A 19,882-nucleotide genomic window follows, 5' to 3' on the forward strand; every position below is an offset into this window, starting at 1 on the left:
TGTTTGGAGTCCTGAAGCACTAATTGACTTTAGCTCGGCCTCGCTGCTGAGTGCTGGCTCTTGCAGCCCCAGTCCCTCCTCCTGCCCAAGCCTGCCTGCATGTGGTTTGCATTTCTTTCCCGGAGAAAAAACCCCTTTCTCCTGCCTCAGTGTCATCTTTCCCTGGAATTGAATTTAGGGGAAATAAAGGGGAGGCCAAATTTTCATGGAGTGACTACCTCCCCTCTCAAGGCAATGATGGCAGTGACGGGAAAAGCCCATTCCAGGAAGTCCTGTCCCAGTCCATGTCCCTTGGCACTGGTGATTTCAGTCACAATCAGGTGGCTCCTTATGAGCCAGTAAGCCCTGAGGCATTGAGCAGATTGTGGAGAAGCTACTCCAGTGCTGCTGGCTCTCCCTGCTATGCAGCGGGGGATCCCATCTTTCCCTCCCACTGTGTGCTAGGAAACTGCTGCCTGCATGGAGCAGGACAGGGATTCTGGAAGAAAACATGGCAGTGCCATCCATCACCCAGCCCTGGGTGATGCATGGGAGAGGAGCAGCAGTGAGCTGACCCCGAGGGAAGCAGCAGCCTGCAACACCTGAACATCAGCCACGGATTATCCACGGCCCCTCTCTGCCTTCTCCTGTGAGACTCTGGGTCATACCCAGCACACAGAGCACAGCATAGGGGTGAGCCAGCTGCCCTGGCCGTGCTGGCTGTCATTCCCAGCACAGAGGGCTCATGGGCTGCCAGCGGGGAGGGCGGTTGGGAAATCTGTTTCCTCTTCTGCTCATTACAACACCACAGTGGGCGCATGCAATGGGAGCAGTGAGGCAGTGGGAAAGTATGAAGGTCAGGGGAGTCTGCGGTTTGTGTGACGGAGGTGACCCCAGCTGATGTAGCCCTCTACCTGCTCAAAGCACCGCTGTCCGGCTGGGATAGCTCCAGCTACCACCTCCCCTGGGACATCACCCCCATCCATGCTCTGTCAGGGAGCAGGCCTCCACGATGTTCCTGGATCATGTTGCCAGGTTAAAGTGGGAGGAAAATGGCCAAGGGCAGCTTCCTTGGTGCAAGAGCTGGGTGTGAATCATCATGAACATGTACAAGGCATCAGGACACCGGCTGCTCTGAGGGCTTTGATCAGCTCTCACAGCATCACTCCTGCTCCCAGCTGTGTTCCAGCAGTCACAAAAGGGACATGGCTGCTCCGATGATGGCACCAGAGTGCCCAGCAGCCGCTGTGATGCGCTGGCCTTGCAGCACAAGTGTGCCAGCTCTGCAATCCTCATCACCTCGTTAGTAACTTGGCTGTTGATTCCAGCCGGGGCCAGGCTCTCCGTACCTCCCACACAGTTCACAGGCCCCTACCTCTCATTAGGGGGCTGCTTTCATGTGGCCAGTGGTTTTCATCATCAGTGAGCCACGGAGCAAGTGAGGCACGGGAGCAGAGGAAGGAGACAACGGGGAGTCAGGCAATGCCACCATGGCAACATGGGTGCTGGAATAACAGCTTTGATGTAGTGGCAGTCAGCCCCAGGGCCATGGGCTCAGGTATGGCAGGGGCCTGGCTCCCAGGAGAGTCCTGTGGTGAGGGGATACATGGAGGCATCCTGCTTTCCTCACTGCTGTGCCAACAGAGGGGCTGATCAGGCCAAGGGGGACTTGGCACCAAAAGTCGCTTCTCAAGAGTGGTGCAGGGCAGCTGACACAACACAGTGTGGGAAAATAAATTAAAGATGACAATATGGAGGTGAGGCCACAGGAGGACAAGCTGAGGTCTGGAAGGGAGCACGTGCTGAAGGGCAAGAGGGTGGGGAGTGGATGGTGGGTGAACAGGGATGGCAGCAATTTGGATGGGAAATGGAAAGCTTGGCAAGCACTCAGCAGAGCTTCTGTGTGATCCTGCCAAGACACCAACAGCTCCTGAGGCCACCAATCCCAAATACCCTGTGCTCCTGCACCTGCAGCAGTTCTGCAGGAATCTAAGGGGAATCTATTAGCAGCACTGGGATATAGGATTCTGGATCAGGTTTCTGGAAGGACCTATGATTTCAAACTCTGCCTCACAAGTGGGCATTCAAATGGAGCCACTGGTAGCTGCCTGGCCCACCCAGGGCCGGGCTGTGCTGGGAAAGTGAAATGTGGATGCCATCAAAGCCTGAAACCGCGGCTGCTGCCCGGGAGTGAGCCGAGCCTTGGGGGGGAAATGCTGCTGCTGCTCTGAATCACATCTCAGCAATGGAGAAGATCAGGCTGAGGCATTTCCTGCTGTTCCCATCTCATCCCCATCTGATGCCTCCCTCACGGAGCTCCTGTGCTGAAATCCTGGCCCTGTGGAAAATCTGCAGCAGCTTTCCTGATGAGTCCAGCTGTCTTCCCTGAAGACAGGAGTGTCAGAGTATGGTGGGAGGTGTGGTGTCTCCTGGTGGTGATTCCCATGGGACCTGTGGGACTGTGGTGGTTCAGCGTGGGGGTCGTTCAGCCCGGGGGTTGTTCAGCCTCAGTGACTTCTTGAGAGGGAAATGGAAAGAGCGAGCAGTGCAAGTTAATTAATTGACGCATAATGAAGTCAAGATGAGTATCCCCAAGGAGCTGAAGCTCAGATTAGGAAAGCAGCAGATGATGGTGTTCCCTGGCTTTGTCCTGAGCCCCAGCCTCCTGCCAGCCACACTGATGACATTGGCTCTGGCCCAGGGTCAAGGAAAAAAGCCCCTGAATGCCTTTCAGTGGCAACTTTAATAGAATTTAGGTGTTATAAACACTGACCCAGAGAAGGGAGTATGGAAGGGATGAAATAAACCCATCAATGGCTGTTTGGTGCTTTGGTGCCTTTGGTGAAGGCTTCCTATAGCAGCACAAGCAGACCCTGCATGGACTCAAATGCTCTTCTGACAAGAAAGAGCTAGGAGTAGGGAAGGACGCTCAGAGTGACTAACCTGGAGAATGCTGGATGGTGCTGGGCAGAGACCCTTCGCAGGATCATGGAATCCTTTAGGTTGGAAAAGCCCTCTTAGATCATCGAGTCCAACTGTTGCCCCAGCACAACCAAGCCCACCACTAACCCACGTCCCTGAGTGCCACATCTACAAGTCTGTTAAACCCCTCCAAGGATGGTGACTTCACCACTGCCCCCAGGGCAGCCTTTTGGTGAATAATTTTTCCCTAATATCCAAAGCAAACATCCCTTGGCACAACTTGAGGCTGTTTCCTCTTGTCCTGTACCTTGTTCCCCGGGAGCAGAGCCCGACCCCCACCTGGCTGCACCCTCCCGTCAGAGAGTTGTAGAGAGAGAGAAAGTGCCCCCTGAACCTCCTTTTCTCCAGGTTGAGCCCCTCTGGCTCCCCATCCGCTTCTGGTGCTCCAGCCCCCTCCCCAGCTCCATTCCTTTTTCTGGACACGCTTCAGCCCCTCAATGTCGTTCTTGTCCTGGGGGGCCCGAAACCGACCCCAGAACTCGAGAAGCCTCAGCAGCGGCGACCACAAAAGATCAGCCACCGGCCCAGCAGCCTCAGGAGGCGGCCCGGGCCCTGCGCAGCGGACGGGGGCCCTCTAGTGAGGGGCGGTGCGGCCCCGGCTCCGCCCCGGCCCGGAGCAGCCATGGCGGGGCTGGAGCCACTATACGCCTTGGCAAGGGCCGTCATTTCCCGCCCGCAGGACGCTCTGGTCTGTGGCATCCACTGGGAGCTGGTCCGGCACGGCTACCGCTGCCTGGGCACGGGCGACCAGGTATGGGCCGAGCCGCGCTGCGCCGCCGCGGAGGCCTAGTAGGCCACGGTGAAGCCCCGGCCTTTCCTAATGCCGCTCGCCGGCGCCGTGCGGCCGAGCCCGGCGACCGCTGCCGGAGCCGGGGGAACCGCGCGGCGCCGGCGGTGTTGGGGCCACCCGGGCCGGTGCGGGGTCCGAGGGGCCTCGGTGCTGCTGTGGAGGTCGGAACTGGCGACTACGGGGTTGTGGAGTGTCCTGGTGTTGGCGGGGTGTCCCTGTGCTGTAGGGGGTGCCGCTCCTGGAGGGATGGCGGTGCTGACAGGATCCCGGTACTGGCGGGGCCGAGGGTCCCGATGCTGGGGGTGGTCTGTGGGATGTCGCAGGACGGGAGATCCTGTTGCTGATGCGATCATTATGACTTCGGGAAGGGAGTTAGTATAGTGCTAAGTGGAGCTTGGTGCTGAGGCAGAACTCTGTAATAAAACGGAGGTGTCCAGTGCAGTGCTGAGGAGTAAATGTACTGAGGTAATACTGGAGTGGGGGGCCAGTCTGGTTCTGGACCCAGTGCTAAGGTGGAGGTCTACTGAATTGGGATCCTGATGGGTGTTGGGAGAGTGCCTGATGTGGTGTTGGGGAGTAATGGGGGTGCAGGACAATGTCATGGCAGAGAACCCTCCCCAGTACCAGAGGAGGGGACAGTGTAGGGCAGGGCCCCCCAGCAGCACTGATGTGAGGCTGGGATAGACATGATGATAGCCTTCCCCCCTACCCCAGACAGCTCTGTGTCATGCTGGGGAGGTGAGGGGGAGAGTCTGGCAGGGAAGAGCATTGTCTCCCAGTCTGGGTATTTGTTACCTCTTCCTCCTCAGCAAAGGATGGTGTAGTCCCTCCTGTTCCAGCACAGGGATGCTGAGGGAGGCTGTCGCAGGCAGGGCCAGCCTGTAGGAAATACAGTCCTGCTTTTGCTGTCGAAACTGTGAAGGCACTGAAGGATCCCCTCCCAGAGGCCTCAGTTCCCTCCTGGATCTCACTGTGCAGCCAAGACAAGACCCCCGCCCTAGGAGGTCATGCTGGGCTCCTGGGCAGGGTCTTGGCAGCCTGTCTGTTCTGTTGCAGCCAGGTCCCGATGAAAGGAAGTCAGAGCTGTTGCCCACCGGCTGGGAAGCCAATAAGGAGGTATATACACTGCGCTACAAGTCCACGGACGATGCCCATGAGCTGCTGCTGAAGGCCATCATGGTGGAGGACAGTATGATCCTCAATGTCATGGTGAGCACCCATGTGGCCCAGGGGGTTTGGGGTCCTTTGGCTGAAAAGAACACCGGGGCAATTTCTTAAATGTTTGCTTTTGCTCATTCTACCTGGAAGTGGTGTTTGTCCCTCAGGATGGGGCAGACTCAGGGGGTGTTTGTGTGGCAGAAGATGTGGCCCAGCATGAAGCTGGTCAAACCCTTGCTGTGTCAGAGCAGTGGGACAGTTGGCCTTGAACACTGCAGCCCAGGAGCTGCCCTGCTTCTGTCCCTTTCCTAGCTCAGGACATCTCTGCAGCCCCCAACAAGCACCTTTTCCAGGTGGCTTTGCTCAGTGTTTCATCCTTTGCAGCCTGAGCTGGGGAGAGGGAGCAGGGAAAATGTTGCTGTATGCTGGGGTTTGCTCCTGGAGATTCAGGCATAGCACAGGGATATGGCGGGAAGCAGGTGAGCCCCATTCTTTGTATCCCAAGCCTGAGGCTGGTGTTGTAGCTTCTCTGTCCCTCATTCCCAGCTCTGCCAGGCTGCTCACTCTGCTTTACCTGCATTTTTCCAGGATCGGAGCTCTCAGAAGGTGGCAGATGTGACCTTGGCAGTGGCCGACTACATCAACCCAGAGCACCTGGACGATTTCCACAAGTAATCTCAGTTTCCTGGTATTTTCTGCAGGAGGAAGTGTCCTACTGGCATGGAGAGGGGGTCAGAAATCAGGTTGGGAGGAGCTGGAGGACTTACTCCCCAGTACAAACCCAGGCCAGCCCTGAAATGCAGCCAGAACTCTGTTCCATGCCTCCCTCTGCGCTGGCACAAGAGATTTAGAGGACAGTGGGATCGTGGGTTGGAGCCTAGGGGAGGGCCATCCCACCTGGAGACAGGCCATTTATTTCCAGAGCATTGTGCTGGGTGGACACTGCCCAGGAGAATGACAGCTTCAGCCACATCTGCAGTGTTATGTGCTTTCCTCCAGTGCAAACTGGTTGGGTTGGAGCAGAAGGGAGTGGCTGGGTGACACCTTGCCCATCTGAAATGGGGTGAGGACTTTGATGCCCTTGTGTGCTGTTACCACTTCCTGTCCCCTCTGTGCTGCCAGCAGGGGACATGTTTTGTGCCAGGGACGCTTTGGGCTTGTCTGTCCACTCCCCATGCCTCTTGCAGCCTGTCCAGCACCCTGTGTCCTGGTGCCATGGCTACCCCAGCCCACTGCCTCCCCTCTCCTTGCTGCAGGGTGTACAAGAACACCGAGGAGCTGAGGACAAGGATCGCTTCAGGCATCATTGCTCCCCTCAGAGGCCCTGCAGAAAAGGCCGAAAAGGAGCCTGAGTCCAAAAGGGATGTGCACTGGGATGAGGACCCGCTCCGGCTCCCTCCCCGGCAGCCAGTGGGCACAAGAGCCCCATCCAGGTGAGTAAAGAGCGTGTGGCTGCTGAGAGCCCCCTGTCAGATGGGATGTGACCCAAACTACACGTCAGGTCCCCATCTCTCACACGTGGGATGGGGAGTGTAAGGGATCCAGACCTTCCCCAGCTGGATCAGCCTGGACACCTGGGTTTGATTTGGTTGCTGGAAAGGGATGGGCTGTTCTGGAGCTGTGTGTTGGACCGACAGACCCAGGAGGGAGCAGGCAGGGTCTGGGGCTGGGAGGTGAGGTGTGGGGTGAAGGACAGTGGCCCTGCTCTGTGCTGGCTGAGGGACTGTTGGGGCTGGCAGAGCAAGGACGCCAGTGGGAAGGACAGTTGCCATTGTGTGGCTGGGACACCAGAGATGCATCCAGCCAGGGTGGGTTGCAAGGCTTCCTCTTCTTGTTCTCCTGACCCCACTTTCCCCTTGGAACCATTGCTGGCAATGCTGGGTAGAGGGGACACATGGCACCTGCTTTGCCATCCCTTTCTGACACCTCCCAGTCATCTCTTGTACGTGGCAGGCGAGTTCCCCCCTCTCTCACACACACACTATGATGCCCTTTGGCTGGAAGTCAAGAGACACTGCAGTGGCTCTGCCATCTCTTGGGGACCAGCTGGGACATCTGGCTTGTGTGTCACCCCACTGCTGTCTGCTGCCACTCAGGGTGCGAGAGGCTCCGTGGGGAGGCCTGGGAAGACAGGCTGGAGCTGGGCACTGCTCTGAAACCATGTTACTGGCATGGATTATTGACAGGGAGATGTGCCAGCTGGCTGCAGGCCCACCACCCCACTGTCCCCACACTCCTAGAAGTGGGACTGTGACTGGGCTGGGACATACTGGAGAGCCTGGCCTAGCCCAGACCTGCTTAGGGATCCCCTGGCATGGAAATTCCTGGTATATATGGACAGCTCCTCCTTGAAGCAGTGAGAACAACAGGCTCTCTTTTTCTCAGCAAGCTGCTGCCACACACATCAGTGTCCTCATCCAGCAACACCCTGGAGCAGGGAATGCTGTGTCCTGGGCCTGGGATGGCTCCCAGTGGCAGCTCCCTCACACACGGTCCCACAGGTCCCAGGGCCCTCCAGGTGTTGCACTGTTTGCCATGGGAGAGCACCCAAGGGCACAGCTCCATGCAGCTTCTCTGCCCTTCCCTGAATATCTCGCTGTGTTCTGTGTTTCAGGCCTTCCCCCTTGAGCCCCTTTGCTGTTGGTGGGGAAGACCTGGACCCTTTTGGGTGAGTATGGCTCTTGAAGCACACCCTACTCTGCCTTTGGGGGGTGTGGGGTGGTTGGAGACCACTGGAACAGCATCTAGCCAAGTGTCTCTGAGTGGGGATGGTGATGGGACAGTTGCTCAGTGCAAATTGTGAGGGACCAATTGACAGTTGCTAAAGCTCAGTATGGTTCTAATATTGTAATAAGATCCCGTCTCTTGCATAGATGATAAGTTGCAATCTGTGTCTGTTTAATAATCAGCTTGTATTAAGTTAACACACAGTAATTCCTGCAGTAAATCAAAGCTGAATATGTCGTTAAGTGAATGTAAGCCTCTAATTTAAACAGTTACCAGCTGCTGTGTCTCCAGCCCAGCAGTCTGCAGAAGGGGAGGCTGAAAGCCGAGTTCACAGATTCTCAAGTCCTGTTGCAAGCCTCCCGGCTGTCTGAGGCACTTGGAGAAAGCTTGGGCAGAGGCTGGGCTGTCTGGGAGGCTGGGCTTCACAGATACAGCCTTGATATTTGGTTTGGTCAGGCAAGGCGAACCTGTCATCTTCCACTCCAGTTAAAAGCACACAGTCAGACAATAACCAGCTTGTGGTGTCATTGCGCAGTGTCCCGCAGCCCAGAGGAGTCTCCTCTTTGGAACCACTCTCCTGTGGGGATGGCATTTTTTCCCCTTTTGCAAGACTTGGTTCTCCATGGGTTTGGCTAGAAAAGGGACAGCTAAAAATGTCCCTGCTCAGCTGGAAAGAGAGGTCTGGAGCTGGAGGGACTGGAAGGAAACCGGATTGTACAAGGAGAGGGGATTCATTTTGGGGGAGGGTGTCCTTGTTTCTCTTGGTGCCTCCAGCCCTTCATCAGAGATTTCTCTGTAAATGACAAAAAAAAGATGGTAAATGGAAGCAGATTCGTGACACCTGCCAGCGCTGGAGACCCAGACTCTCAGGAATATGCTCTTGGGACCTGGCTGTCCTGGGGCGCTTTGGGCAGCCGTTCTAGCCTAATGGAACTCATTAGCACGGTTGTTAATGACTTGTATGATGGCAGCGGTGTCCGGAGGCTCCAGCCGCATTTGCACAAAACCGACCATGAGGAATGGCACTCGCAGCATGGGGCAGCTCTGAGGAGCCGCCGTGGTCAGCAAATGACTTCCAGGCAGTTCTTTGGAAAGGCTTGTGGGAGCCCAGCCGGCTCTTGCGACACCGTGCAGAGCAGGACAGGAAGCAGGGATGGAATATGGGCCTGCAGTGAGGGCCAGCTGGTCTGGTGCTTCTTGAAGGAACAGGCAGCACCTCTGCTATGGAGACAGGCTGAGAGATCTGGGGCTGTTCAGCCTGGAGAAGGCTCCAGGGGCACCTTAGAGCCCCTTACAGTTCCTAGAAGGGCTCCAAGAGAGCTGGAGAGGGACTTTGGACAAGGGCCTGAAGTGACAGGACAAAGGGGAAGGGTTTCTCACTGACAGTGGGTCAAGTTAGATTGGATATTGGGAAGAAATTCTTCCCTGTGAGGGTGATGAGAGCCTGGCACAGGTTGTCCAGAGAAGCTGTGGCTGCCCCATCACTGGAGGTGTTCAAGATTGGATGGGGCTTGGGACAACTTGGTCTAGTGGAAGATGTCCCTGCCTGTGGCAGGGGGTTGGAATAAGATGAGCTCTGAGGTCTCTTCCTACCCAAACAATTGTGGGATGTTCTGCAGGGCTCTCTGTCTTTCTGCCATGGGCTGCCTCACTGGCTGGTCCTGGGAGCTTTCCTTCCCACGTGCCATGTGTCAGGTTAACCCCTTGTTCCCATGCTCAGCATTTCTTCTGCCGTTCTCTCTTTCCAGTGCCAATCTCATCTCCTTCTCTGCCTTTTCTCTCTCCAGAGGTCGAAGTGGGGGAATGATTATGGACCCTCTCCACTCTGGCTTCCCACATCCTGGTATTGACCCATCGTCGGGCATCCCAGGCCGGCTTCCCCCAGGAGCTGTCCCACCAGGCGCCAGATTTGACCCCTTTGGCCCGTTAGGAGCTGGGCGACCCGGGTAGGTCCTTGGCCATGCTTCCAGCCTGCCACTGGATCCCAGCTCATCCCTGTTGCTGCAGGCCTGAGCTCTCCTGTTTGACTCTGCTCTGAATTTCTTTCCAGGCCAGATCCTGACCACCTTCCCCCTCCAGGCTACGACGACATGTTCATGTGAGGAGTCACCACGTGGCTGCTCACAAACAAGTCTTCTGGGAAGCAGGGGCACTTTGCCTCTTCACTCCTCGTCTGATGGGCGTACATCTTTCCAGCAGCATTTTCCTCCTCTCTGTTTTGGGCCACATTCCCATGTGTCCCATCAGCTATAAAGGCTTCCCTGTTTGCAGAACGGAAGAGGAGGCAGTAGTAGGTCATTTCTTTCCCTGCTCCTCTGAGGGTACCCGGCCATTTGCACCCAGCAAGGTGGGAGCATGGGGTGTGGCGTTCTGGGAGCGGCCTGGGTGTTGTGGGATTTCTCCTCTGCTTCTCTGGGGTGGCAGAGCTTGCTGCTGGGGTCTCACAAGTGGTGGGTGTGAGGAGGGAGCTGGCTCCTTGCTGCTCCTCTGCAGAAAACCACAGCAGACTTGTGAAGGGGACAGCCAGAGTGGGCTCCCCACAGAGTGGGTTTCTCTCTTGCTCTGTATCTGAGCAAGGCACTGATTGAAGGGCTGGAAAGCCCAACCCGCAGGGTCTCCATGGGCAGACCCCCAGCAGCAGCTGAGATTACAGCTTTGCCTGCTGGCTTTGAAGAGCAGCACCAGAAAAGCCTTTGATGTGCATGAGAAGAGAAAGATTGAATTCCTGGCTCACCTTGCCCCCTCTCTTTCCTGCAGCTGTGGTGTTTTTCATTCCTGGGGTGTAATTGAAGCCCTGCAGGCAGTGTGGCGAGGGGTGCCCACTGGGCACTGCAGGAGTGTGGGTGCTTTGCAAAAGAGTTTTCTAGAACACATTCTCCTGCTGTCAGTCTTGTGTGTGGCTCTGCCTGGCTGGCTTGGGGAGAATGGCTGAGATCTGCATGGCTCAGGCTCCTGAGCTCTCTCTAGCAACCCCCCATCCCCACAGATTCCCCAGGTCAGTTGATTTTGGGCCTGCAGCTCATCTCCTGCCAGGGGCTCATGCTGTTTTTCTTCTCGTGGTTTGATCTCTTAGAAGGATGTTCAGGAGACTGAAATAAAAACCTGACAACAGTGTTGTGCTGGTGCTTACTGGGGTGTCCCCCTGTGTTCCCTACTGTGCAAGGGGAAGCCCCAGAGCCTTTCTGGAGGCAGAGATTCCATGCTGGGAACTCGCTTTGTATCTTCCCCTGAGCAGCAGCGCTTTTCCAAGACGATGTAACTGTATTAGGAAAATGGAGAACAGCCCAGCCCTGCTCCTGCAGTAATTGCCTCTCCGGGGCATTGAATGCTGTTGGAACGCTGCGCGCAGCTGCGTTGGCAGAAATAAAAAAGGGTAAGGGATCCCCCCATCTCTCCCTTTTCCCAAAAGGCTTTTCCTTTTAAAACCTCTTTGCCTACAAATGCAGTTAATAAAGCTGTGTTATGGTGTGTGCCATCCTGGGCTCTGCACATGTGGGAGCAGGGAAGACCAGCTGGAGAAATCTGGTGCTGGGAGCAGCTGGAGCATCCCCTGCATCTCCCCGGGGCTCATGCATGGACCCCCATTTGTGGAGGGGCTGGTTCTGAGCCCAGACCCACTGAACTATGCAGAGGTTTTTCAGAGGAAGTCCCACCTGCAGACCCACGTGTGGGCTGTGGGCAGTACCCATGACCAGAGCAGCATGGGAAGGATGGAGAGAGACACACGGCTCGGTGAGGCCATTGCTCTGGCTATCCGCTCTGGCTCCTGGGACAGCCTGTGCCCATCCACAGCTTCGTTGCAGGAGAAAGAAGCTCCCAGCCCTGCTGCTGGGGTTGAGAGACTGCAGACCCCAACCTTACTGCGTGAGGGAGCAGAAACAGCTTTGGCCTCATCGAGAGGCCCCTCTCTGCGGGGGGCGGCTGTTTTCTGTGCCTGAATTAATCATGTTCTGCGACCTTCCAGGAGGGAGAGACGCAGCCGGCTTTGATGGGGCTAATTAAAGCGAGTCAGCGCCGGGAGAGGCTGCGGCAGGGCGAGGAACCAGCTTTTGTCTGCAGCGCCTGGCCCCGGCGGGTCCGTGGTGTTGTGCAGCTGGGAAACAGGTGGCAGAGAAGGGGAGTGGGTTCCAAAGGGGACAAATGTCCGATTCAGGCCTTTGCCTGAGCCTCTGGGCTCCCAGGGCCGACCCATCCGCTCTCCAGAAAGGATGGGTAAAAGGAGGAAAGGATCCTCCTCTCCATGTCACAGGACAGGATAGTGGATACAGGAGACTGTCCCCACAGTTGGCTTGGGTCCCACCAAAGGGCCTGGAGCATGGCAGAGGTGCCTCCTGAGAACCAGTGATCCCAAGCACATTCTTTATTCCAGCTGTAGGGCTTGTGGCCAGCACAAACTCCATTCCCCGGCAATGCCTGGGAGGCAGCCGACCCCATGGTGGGTTTGTACCACAGTGGCTGTGACAGCCAGGTCTCCCTTCAGCAGGAGGGACAGTTCAGGCCCTCAGCCATGTGTCTCTGTCCCCAGCACTGCTGTTTCTACCCTAAGCGACAGAAAACATTAACATGCATGGGAGCACAGTAACACACCCCACGTTAATTTTTATGGGGAGGCTGTGAGGAGCGGCTGGGGCTGAGTGTGCAGTCTTGGCACAGGCTCAGCCTCCCTCCGCCAGCAGCAGCACTTCCACTACACGTTTGAAGAGAGGCACTGGATTATTGGTAATGGCTCAGGATCCCCAGAGAGTCCTTCAGGCCATCTGCCAGCCCGCCCAGCCCACAGCACCTGCCTGCCTGCTCCCGATGGGATGGCAGAACCCCCCGGCGTCGCTAATTACTCTGCAGCCGGTGCTACATCCCTTGGATCCTGGGTGCAGGGAAGCCGTGTGTGTGGCCCAGCTGGAAAACAAAGCAGCCCCCGTTATATGGAACTGGGAAAGGCACACTAGGCCCTCCCTGCTTGCGTTGCTTGCTCCTGGCACAAACAAAGCCCCAAAACACCAGCACTGGGGGACTGGAGAGCCATTGACCCTCATTCCACTCAGGCTGCACAGCATCAGCCTTTCCCAGCCAGATTTTTCTCAGCACTCTGGAATATTTTGGATTGCTTCCTACTACTCCTCTGCACATTAAGCACCACATGCTAGTGCCTCTTCCCCAGTGCCTGCCAGAGTGATGAAGGGACAGCCAGGTCAGACAGCTCTACATCTCTCTGTCGCAGCCACCCTACACCTCAGCCTAGGGGAGCCTGTGTACAAAATCACATCCCAGCCCTGGAGTTCTCTGTGGGGAATCTTCTTTAATGGCACTCCTTCCTTGACACAGTTGGTTCATTGTAAATAGATCTCTCTCCATGTAGAGGCTTCCCCCCAGTCCTGCAGGGACTCAAGGCACAGTCCAGCAACGTGCTGACAAAACAATAACAGCCCTTTCCTGCAGTCTCTTGAGTAGCCTCATGCTCTAATCCATGGTAGTATTTCTCGTGCTCACATACAGCAGGTGCTCAGCAGCTGTAACCTTCACCAGGCTCAGCCTTCCATCCTGAAAACACTCTTTCCATCTTATTTAAAGTAACAAAAAGGGATGAGGATGATTTCTCCATCTAACGGGTTTATTTTTCTAATCCAGACATGCAGGGCCAGTGCTGAGTTACAGGAGGGACATACTGCCTTCTCAGGGCAAAGCCTTGGGAAGGCTCAGAGCTCCCCCTTTCTCCCCTTCTCTTCTTCTCTTTCCTCCCCTCTCTTCCCTCCCACGGCATCACCCGCTCGTCCACCCTAGGGCCCCTCAGGGACAGCCACAATGACATTTGTCCCCCCTGCTCTCCTTGGACCCTTCATTAGGCCCCTCGAGCTCTGCTTAAAGCCATTTGTCCCAGGCTGTTGGGGACAGGGAATGCTTGTTTGGGGACAGGGGCACAGCCACCCATTTCACTCCAAGTATGGTTTCATCCTAGGGAAAGGTTCCTGGGTGTCAGGATTGCAGGTGTGAGGTGATTCAAGGTTGTTTCCTGGGATCCTACGATAAATACAGAGCATTGCTAGTGATGTGGTGACAGGGAGAGGGGCATGTGGCCCTTCACAGCAGCGGGAAGAATCATCTGCAAAGCATTATAGGAAAACACAGGGCAGAGGACACTGTCCCCAGCATACGAGGGGACACTGGAAGCCCTAGAATAAAACCCAACCCAGGTAACCAGATGTAAATATCACTTTTGTGTCAGGCTGTCTGGAGGGATTTGTCCCTGCCTGAGAACGTTTGAAGTGGGTAACTTAAGGGGTGGATTGAAAACTGGTGGCAGTTCATGATAAGGAGCACCTTTTGTGGGTCTGCATTTTCCAATGGGATAATTATTTCCCTTTCCCAGCACATTGCTCATACCCATTTCTCTTTCCAGAGAACATTGTGCTTTAATGACGCTTCATGTTTAATTCCCGAGATGCAATTTTGCCTTCACACCACAGACAACGGCCCTTGAATCAGCAGAAAGGCCAGCGTGGGGACACCCCAGCAGCAGCACTGCCAGGCCAGCGTGGGACACAGCCACCACGTCACCTCGAGGCACTGAGAATCATTTGCTCTCTTCTGTATGGAGCACCATGATTTTTGAAGAGGCCATTCCAGGGCTGCTGGTGGTAGTGGGATGCTTGGCACAGTGCAGGCGTGTGTCCTGGCCTTCATCCTGCTGTGCGGAATGGGGCTGGTGGGGTGTGAGGGCTGAGGGGTGGCAGGGGGCTGGACCCCACCCCATGGGTGGTGGGCATGCTTGCTGCCTCTTCTTCTGCCCGAAGCAGTGCAAGCACCAGCTCTGTGCCAGAGTTTTACAGGAAACTATTGCTAAAACTGGTCACTGATGGCAGAAACAGATCTGTTGGGAGGAGCAGTCAGGTCGTGGCTGTGGGAAGGAGCTCAGTCTCACATCCAGCCCAGGCTGCAGCTGACCATGGCACAGAAATCCCACGGGTGCCTTGATCGTGCCACTGCCATGATGCTGGTGGCAGGATCCCATCCAGGAAAGTGCTGGGGAGACAACACGGGGTCCCAAGGCCATGCTGTCCCAGTGCTGGTGGTGGGGAACAACCCAGGCCAGGACCATGCAGTCCGGTGGAGTATCCCAAAGCCTCATCATTCCGGTGCTGTTGGGCCGGAGCACCATCCAAGGAGGGTTCAAGGAGGTGAAAATGGTGGCTGAAGGCTGGCGTAGGCAAAGTCTCACCCAATGGTGTCGGTGTTGGGGTGCAGCAAAGGGACCCCGTTTCTGCCAACGGCGAGGGATCCCCGGGGTGCACAGGGCTAGGAGACGGGACCCTCGGGGGTCTGAGGTGGGGGGCTCAGTTGGCTCTCCAGCAGGGCCCGCGTCCCTTCAGCTGACACCCTCCGCAGCCGCAGCCGTACCGAGCCATAAGTGCCACCGGTGCGCCGGGCGGCCCGGGCGCGGCGGCGGGCGGCGGCGGCGGCCAGCAGCAGGGCGGCGAGCAGGAGCCCGCCCAGGGCCAGCAGCGCCAGCCCGGCCACGGTGCAGCGGTCGAGGCGGGCGCGGAGCCGGGCTGCCCGAGCCTCCAGCCGCTCCATCTGCCGCGCCGGCACGGCGGGGTCGGGCCGCGCCGCCCGCGGAACGGCCCCCGCCAGCACCACCAGCGCCGCGCCGCCCAGGGCGCAGCCCAGCGCCAGCGCCAGCCCCGGGCCCGCTGGCACCGGCCCCCCCGCACCCGCACCGGCTCCCGCACCCGCGGCCGCCGCCTCGTCCGGGCTCCGCAGCTCCGCCGCCCGCGGGGACGCCATGGAACTGCCGCCGGCCTGCGCGGCCAAAGGTGAGCGGTCGAACGGGACGGGATGCTGCTCTGGGTCAGAGACGGGTCCCCGAACCGGGATGCCTCCCCAAACCAGAGCCGAACCCTGGGGATGGGATGCTCCCCCTCCCCGGAGTCGTTTCCCCTGACCGAGCTGCCAACTCCACCCCGCAGGTCTCCGAACCGGGCTGCTCCTCGTCCTGGGATCCCGCTTAGCCGAACCGGGCTACCTTCGGAGCTGGGACCCCGCCCGGACTGTCCCTCTTCCGCGGAGCCGACTCCCCAGACCGGGCTGCTCCCCGGCACCGGGCTGCTCCCGTTCCCCGAACCCGGCACCTGCCTCTCCAAACCCGGTCGTCCCACCTGGCTCTCCCCCTTCCCACCGCGCGACCCACCTTCCCGAATCCGTCTGAAACCCCCTGCGGGGACCTGTGTCCCTGTGACCCCACTAAACTACCCCTCTCCGGACAGTCTCCTCCCGCCGGGCTCTGCCCTCCGGTCCCCCGCTCCCGCACCGGGCTGTGGCCCCGTTCCGTGCACCGGGCTCCGCTCCCGCTTCTCCGCTCGGTCTGCCCGCCCCGCCGATGTCCGCACCGAGCTGCCCCGCTTCCCCTCCCGGTCCCCCGCGTCGGGCTGCCTACCCCCGCTGCCTCCCCGGCTCCCCGGGCAGGTGCCGGTGCCGCCGCGGGGCGGGCGGTGGGTGCCCCGAGCTGCGGTCGCGCACGGCCGCCGCACGCACACGCACACACAGACACGTACGGGGGGCACACACATGCACTCACACGCACACACCCGGGAGCACCTGCTGTGCACGTACCCTGTGCAAGAGGGACCCCTCTGTGCACCCCCCTCGACAGCGTCGGGACCCTCCGTGGGCACCCCGGGGGGCTGCGTGGGGAGGGGCTTTGGAGAGGACAGAGCAGCACGCTGAGTTTTGCGTGGGGTCTGCCTGGAGAACGTGCCCCGCACAAGCAGCCGTCCCCTGTGGGGACCCGGGGCAGAGCTGGGCTGGGGACACTGGGGCTGCAACCTGAGTATCCCCAGCTGCAAAGACAGCAGGGAGAGGTCCCATATGGACGTTGCCCACCCTGAGTCCCCACAAGGGTCCAGCCTGTCCCTAGGGAAAGTGGGGGTTGACCTAGGTTTGGGCCAGGTATGATATGCCCCAGCCTGGGACATAGGAGCCCCTGGGTCCTGCCACGATCCCACTGCAGTCCCATGGCATAACACTCCCCCTTCACACACACACACACACACACACACGTTATTTACTCAATTTTTCACAGAGCATTCATAGTGCCTGCACTCTGCTTCCCCCTGCCCTGGTACCAGGCCCAGGCCCGTGCCCTGGCAGTGACCTGCTGGCAGCCACACGCTTTCCCTCGTTTGTTAATATGACATGGTCTATTTCCACATTTGGAGCAGTGCCTGGAGGTGTGGATGTAAATCCCAAGTGATAACGGGTGGGCTGCTGACAGCTGCTGGGAAGGTTTGTCCATCGCATTGCCATTCCCTTCAACACCTTCACATGCTTCCAGCATCTCCACAAGCACACCCAGTGCTGCAGGTGCTGGGTGAGCTCACAGTGCTGGGGCTGCAGGGATGCCCCTTGTGTCCTGCACCCTGTCCCCATTGTGTCCTGAGCCCTGTCCCCTCACACAGTGTATTCCTCTGCAGCTACACTGGGCTCTGTGTTACCCATAGTGTCTGGGCACTGCCCTGCGTGAAGATGTCAGATGGGAGTCTCCTGCCACCTGTGTCATGACAGGGGCAGGGATTTTCTCTGAAGTCTCTGTCAGATACAGCTTAAATGGATAAAAAAGGGTCAGTGAGTTTAGGGCGTGCCACACAAATAAAGAGGCGCATTTGTGTTTTCTGAGGGCTGGACTGGTGCAACACGATCCAGGCTCAGCACCCGTCTGGGCACAGTGTCTATCCATGGTGCTGACTGGCACTCTCTAGTCCAACACATGGCACCTCCAGTCTCTGAGATGCAGCAGGGGCATGGAGCTGCCATGGCAGGGGGCTTGGAACGAGATGATCTGTAAGGTCTCTTCCAACCCAAACCATTCCGTGACTCTGTGACTCTATGAAACGCAGGGCTTCCAAGCACAGTGTCCCCAGAGATGCAGCCAGAAGTGGGCCGAGAAAGAAGCAGAATTAAAAATAAATATAAGTGCATCCTGACACGTTAACTACATTTAGAGAGGCTTTAGTATCAACCCACTCCACAGGAAGGCAGGAGATGCTTGGAGACAAGTAGGTCATGGGACACAGTTTGTCCCAAATCAGCAGGAAGAGATGGATTTGGAGCAGGCGGGCATATCACTGTGAACAGATGGGCAGGAGCAGATCTGCTGCCTCACCATCGCCAAATTCCTTGGGAAGACAGAACTGCCATCAGTTTGCTCCTGAGCAGAGCTGTGGTCAAGCCCTCTCTTCTGAAGCACCCAAGCCCTGTGGCTGCCAACGCACCCAGGGATGCCAAGGCCAGGAGCCCTGCCAGGATGGGGATTTGTGGGGCAGAAGCAGAGCCACTCATGCCGTGGCTCCCGCCTGCCTTCATACAGGGGTCAGGGCTCCATGCCGTGGGGTCAGGGCTCCATGCTGCCCAGGGGGCTGCTCCTGCACCCCAATCCCACAGCAATGCTCGAGAGGCCACCTGTGATGGATGAGGTGGAAGGATGCATCCTGCTGGCATCGCTGCCTGCACTGTGCTGCCCCAGGATCCCACTGCCATTACTGGATAGGAGCTGGAGGGGACCCCAGGCATTTGAAGGGCCTCGGGGTAGCCCAAAAACCTTCCCCAGTCTGATCCTGAGTAGCTGAACGTGAGGCTGGGGGCTGGCAAAGGCCACTCCATCCCCAAGGTGCTGGCACTAAGGGAAGGGGAGGAGAGAGTGAGACAGCCAAGATTTATGCTGCCAGCGCAGGAGCAAAGAGAGGAGGGAGACAGCCAAGGTCAGAGGGAGCACTGCCAAAATTCACAATGAAACTGCAGGAGTGCCGGAGGGGAGAGACAGACGACTTGGAAAGAAAAGGAAAGAGGAGGGAGGGAAGGAGTCTGGGAGATGGAGCAGGGTGAGGGAGCCAGACAGGGAACCAGGGATGGGAACATGTCACTCCTCAGACAAAATGACTGAACACACATGAGAGGGACAGCAAATGGGAGCCTCAGGCAGGCAGAAGAGGACAGTAGGAGCAGGACTCTGATGGAGCTAGACAGGCTGTGGACCTGGCTCTGTTCCCCGACACAGCCCTGCGCAACACAGCCCAATTTTGGGGAGTGCACAGCTGTCTGGTGCCCACTGGCACTGCTGACCCCTATCCAGCCTCACCACCGAGGTGAAGTTTCATTCCTGCCTCCTTAGCATTCTCAGCATCCCACAGCAGAGTGAGCCCCCGCAGCCAGCACGGCTCAAGGTGACTCGGAGGTCAGGGAAAAAGCAGCCGGGCAATTCAGGAGCTGGCTCTACATCACAGAGAGATCCAGCAGTTTGGGAGGACCAGAGGTGCCCCACACATCACGGCCTCCCTGCCAGTCCCTCTGTGCCCCAGACACAGCACTCCAGTGCTCCCCATGGATGGGGGGCGGTTCTGATCCAGCAAACTGCTCCTGGGAGCTGTTGCCACTGGCAAGGTAGGCAGGGCTGGACTTCAGCCTTGGTGCCGCAGAGGGCTGGAGCTGCACAGTTAGCATCAGGGTGGTTTCCCTCTTGCAAGGCATGGAGTACCCAGACAGGTTTGGTGCCCTGGAAGAGCAATGCGCACCTACTCTGGGGCTCGTGGGAGGTTCCTCCAAGTCCCCGTTGGGGATACACCACTCCAAGGATGGTTTATAGCAAAAATCCCTCTCCTTCCCCAAATGTCTGAGCCCCAGCCCAAAGGCAGCTGGAGGGATGGAGCTCTGCTTGCCATTATGACCGGCTGCAGAGCCGCACTGGGAAGAGGCTCAGCACTTTTCTGGTGATAATTAAGATCTCATTATCTTCAGCTAACACTAGGGAGACAGGGAAAACCACAGGTGCCTTGTGATATGGCAACAGCTGATGCACTGGGCTGTGCCTGGGAGCAGCAGGAGCCTTGCAGTGCTCTGCCTGAATATAAAGCATGCAAAGCATGAAGCAGAGGGTGACAAACTATTTTTTTCCTAGCTGGTGACACCTAAGTGTGCAAACATACTGTCTTCTCCTCTCGGGGGTGGCTGGAGCTGGCACAGATGGGTGGCTGTGTATCTTTTGCGTTCTGCCTCTGCACACAGGTCCGACCTGAGGCTCTGGTTTTTTGTTTGTTTGGGGGTTTTTTGTTTATTTTTTTGTTTGTTTTGTTTTTCCTTCTTCTGCAAATTTCCTTCACCAGGGGAGTTTTATCAGACGTGTCTGGAGCCACGCAGGAGCTGCTCACCTGCAGAGAAAGAGATGGGGCGGTGTCTGCAAGCGGGCTCTTAGAATGTCAAGGG

The 19,882-nt window shown here is 57.6% G+C and overlaps 2 protein-coding genes across 2 annotated transcripts; both read left to right on the forward strand.

Moving 5' to 3' along the window:
• The first annotated feature begins 3,539 nt into the window (after positions 1 to 3,539).
• PSMF1 (proteasome inhibitor subunit 1) lies at positions 3,540 to 10,747 on the forward strand. Its single transcript, XM_048321823.1, has 7 exons — positions 3,540 to 3,712; positions 4,808 to 4,960; positions 5,498 to 5,580; positions 6,166 to 6,342; positions 7,524 to 7,577; positions 9,424 to 9,582; positions 9,687 to 10,747. Exons 1-7 carry the CDS (start codon positions 3,584 to 3,586, stop codon positions 9,736 to 9,738), a joined length of 807 nt encoding a protein of 268 aa, XP_048177780.1. The 5' UTR covers positions 3,540 to 3,583; the 3' UTR covers positions 9,739 to 10,747.
• Positions 10,748 to 14,727: 3,980 nt separating this feature from the next.
• Positions 14,728 to 19,882, forward strand: LOC125334984 (WAS/WASL-interacting protein family member 1-like). Its single transcript, XM_048322224.1, has 3 exons — positions 14,728 to 14,808; positions 15,017 to 15,444; positions 15,598 to 19,882. The coding sequence occupies exons 1-3, from the start codon at positions 14,728 to 14,730 to the stop codon at positions 16,352 to 16,354; spliced, it is 1,266 nt and encodes a 421-aa protein (XP_048178181.1). The 3' UTR covers positions 16,355 to 19,882.

The sequence above is a fragment of the Corvus hawaiiensis genome, chromosome 17 (genome assembly GCF_020740725.1).
Source record: "Corvus hawaiiensis isolate bCorHaw1 chromosome 17, bCorHaw1.pri.cur, whole genome shotgun sequence".
Lineage (NCBI taxonomy): Eukaryota > Metazoa > Chordata > Aves > Passeriformes > Corvidae > Corvus > Corvus hawaiiensis.

Excerpts from the sequence above, each read along its gene's own strand:
- PSMF1 (XM_048321823.1), top strand. The coding sequence starts at position 3,584 with ATGGCGGGGCTGGAGCCACTATACGCCTTGGCAAGGGCCGTCATTTCC. Across the intron at positions 3,713-4,807 it reads GCCTGGGCACGGGCGACCAG|CCAGGTCCCGATGAAAGGAA; the intron begins GTATGGGCCGAG and ends GTTCTGTTGCAG. Across the intron at positions 7,578-9,423 it reads GAAGACCTGGACCCTTTTGG|AGGTCGAAGTGGGGGAATGA; the intron begins GTGAGTATGGCT and ends TTCTCTCTCCAG.
- LOC125334984 (XM_048322224.1), top strand. The coding sequence starts at position 14,728 with ATGCAGTCCGGTGGAGTATCCCAAAGCCTCATCATTCCGGTGCTGTTG. Across the intron at positions 14,809-15,016 it reads TCCAAGGAGGGTTCAAGGAG|CCGCAGCCGTACCGAGCCAT; the intron begins GTGAAAATGGTG and ends CACCCTCCGCAG. Across the intron at positions 15,445-15,597 it reads GCCGGCCTGCGCGGCCAAAG|GTCTCCGAACCGGGCTGCTC; the intron begins GTGAGCGGTCGA and ends TCCACCCCGCAG.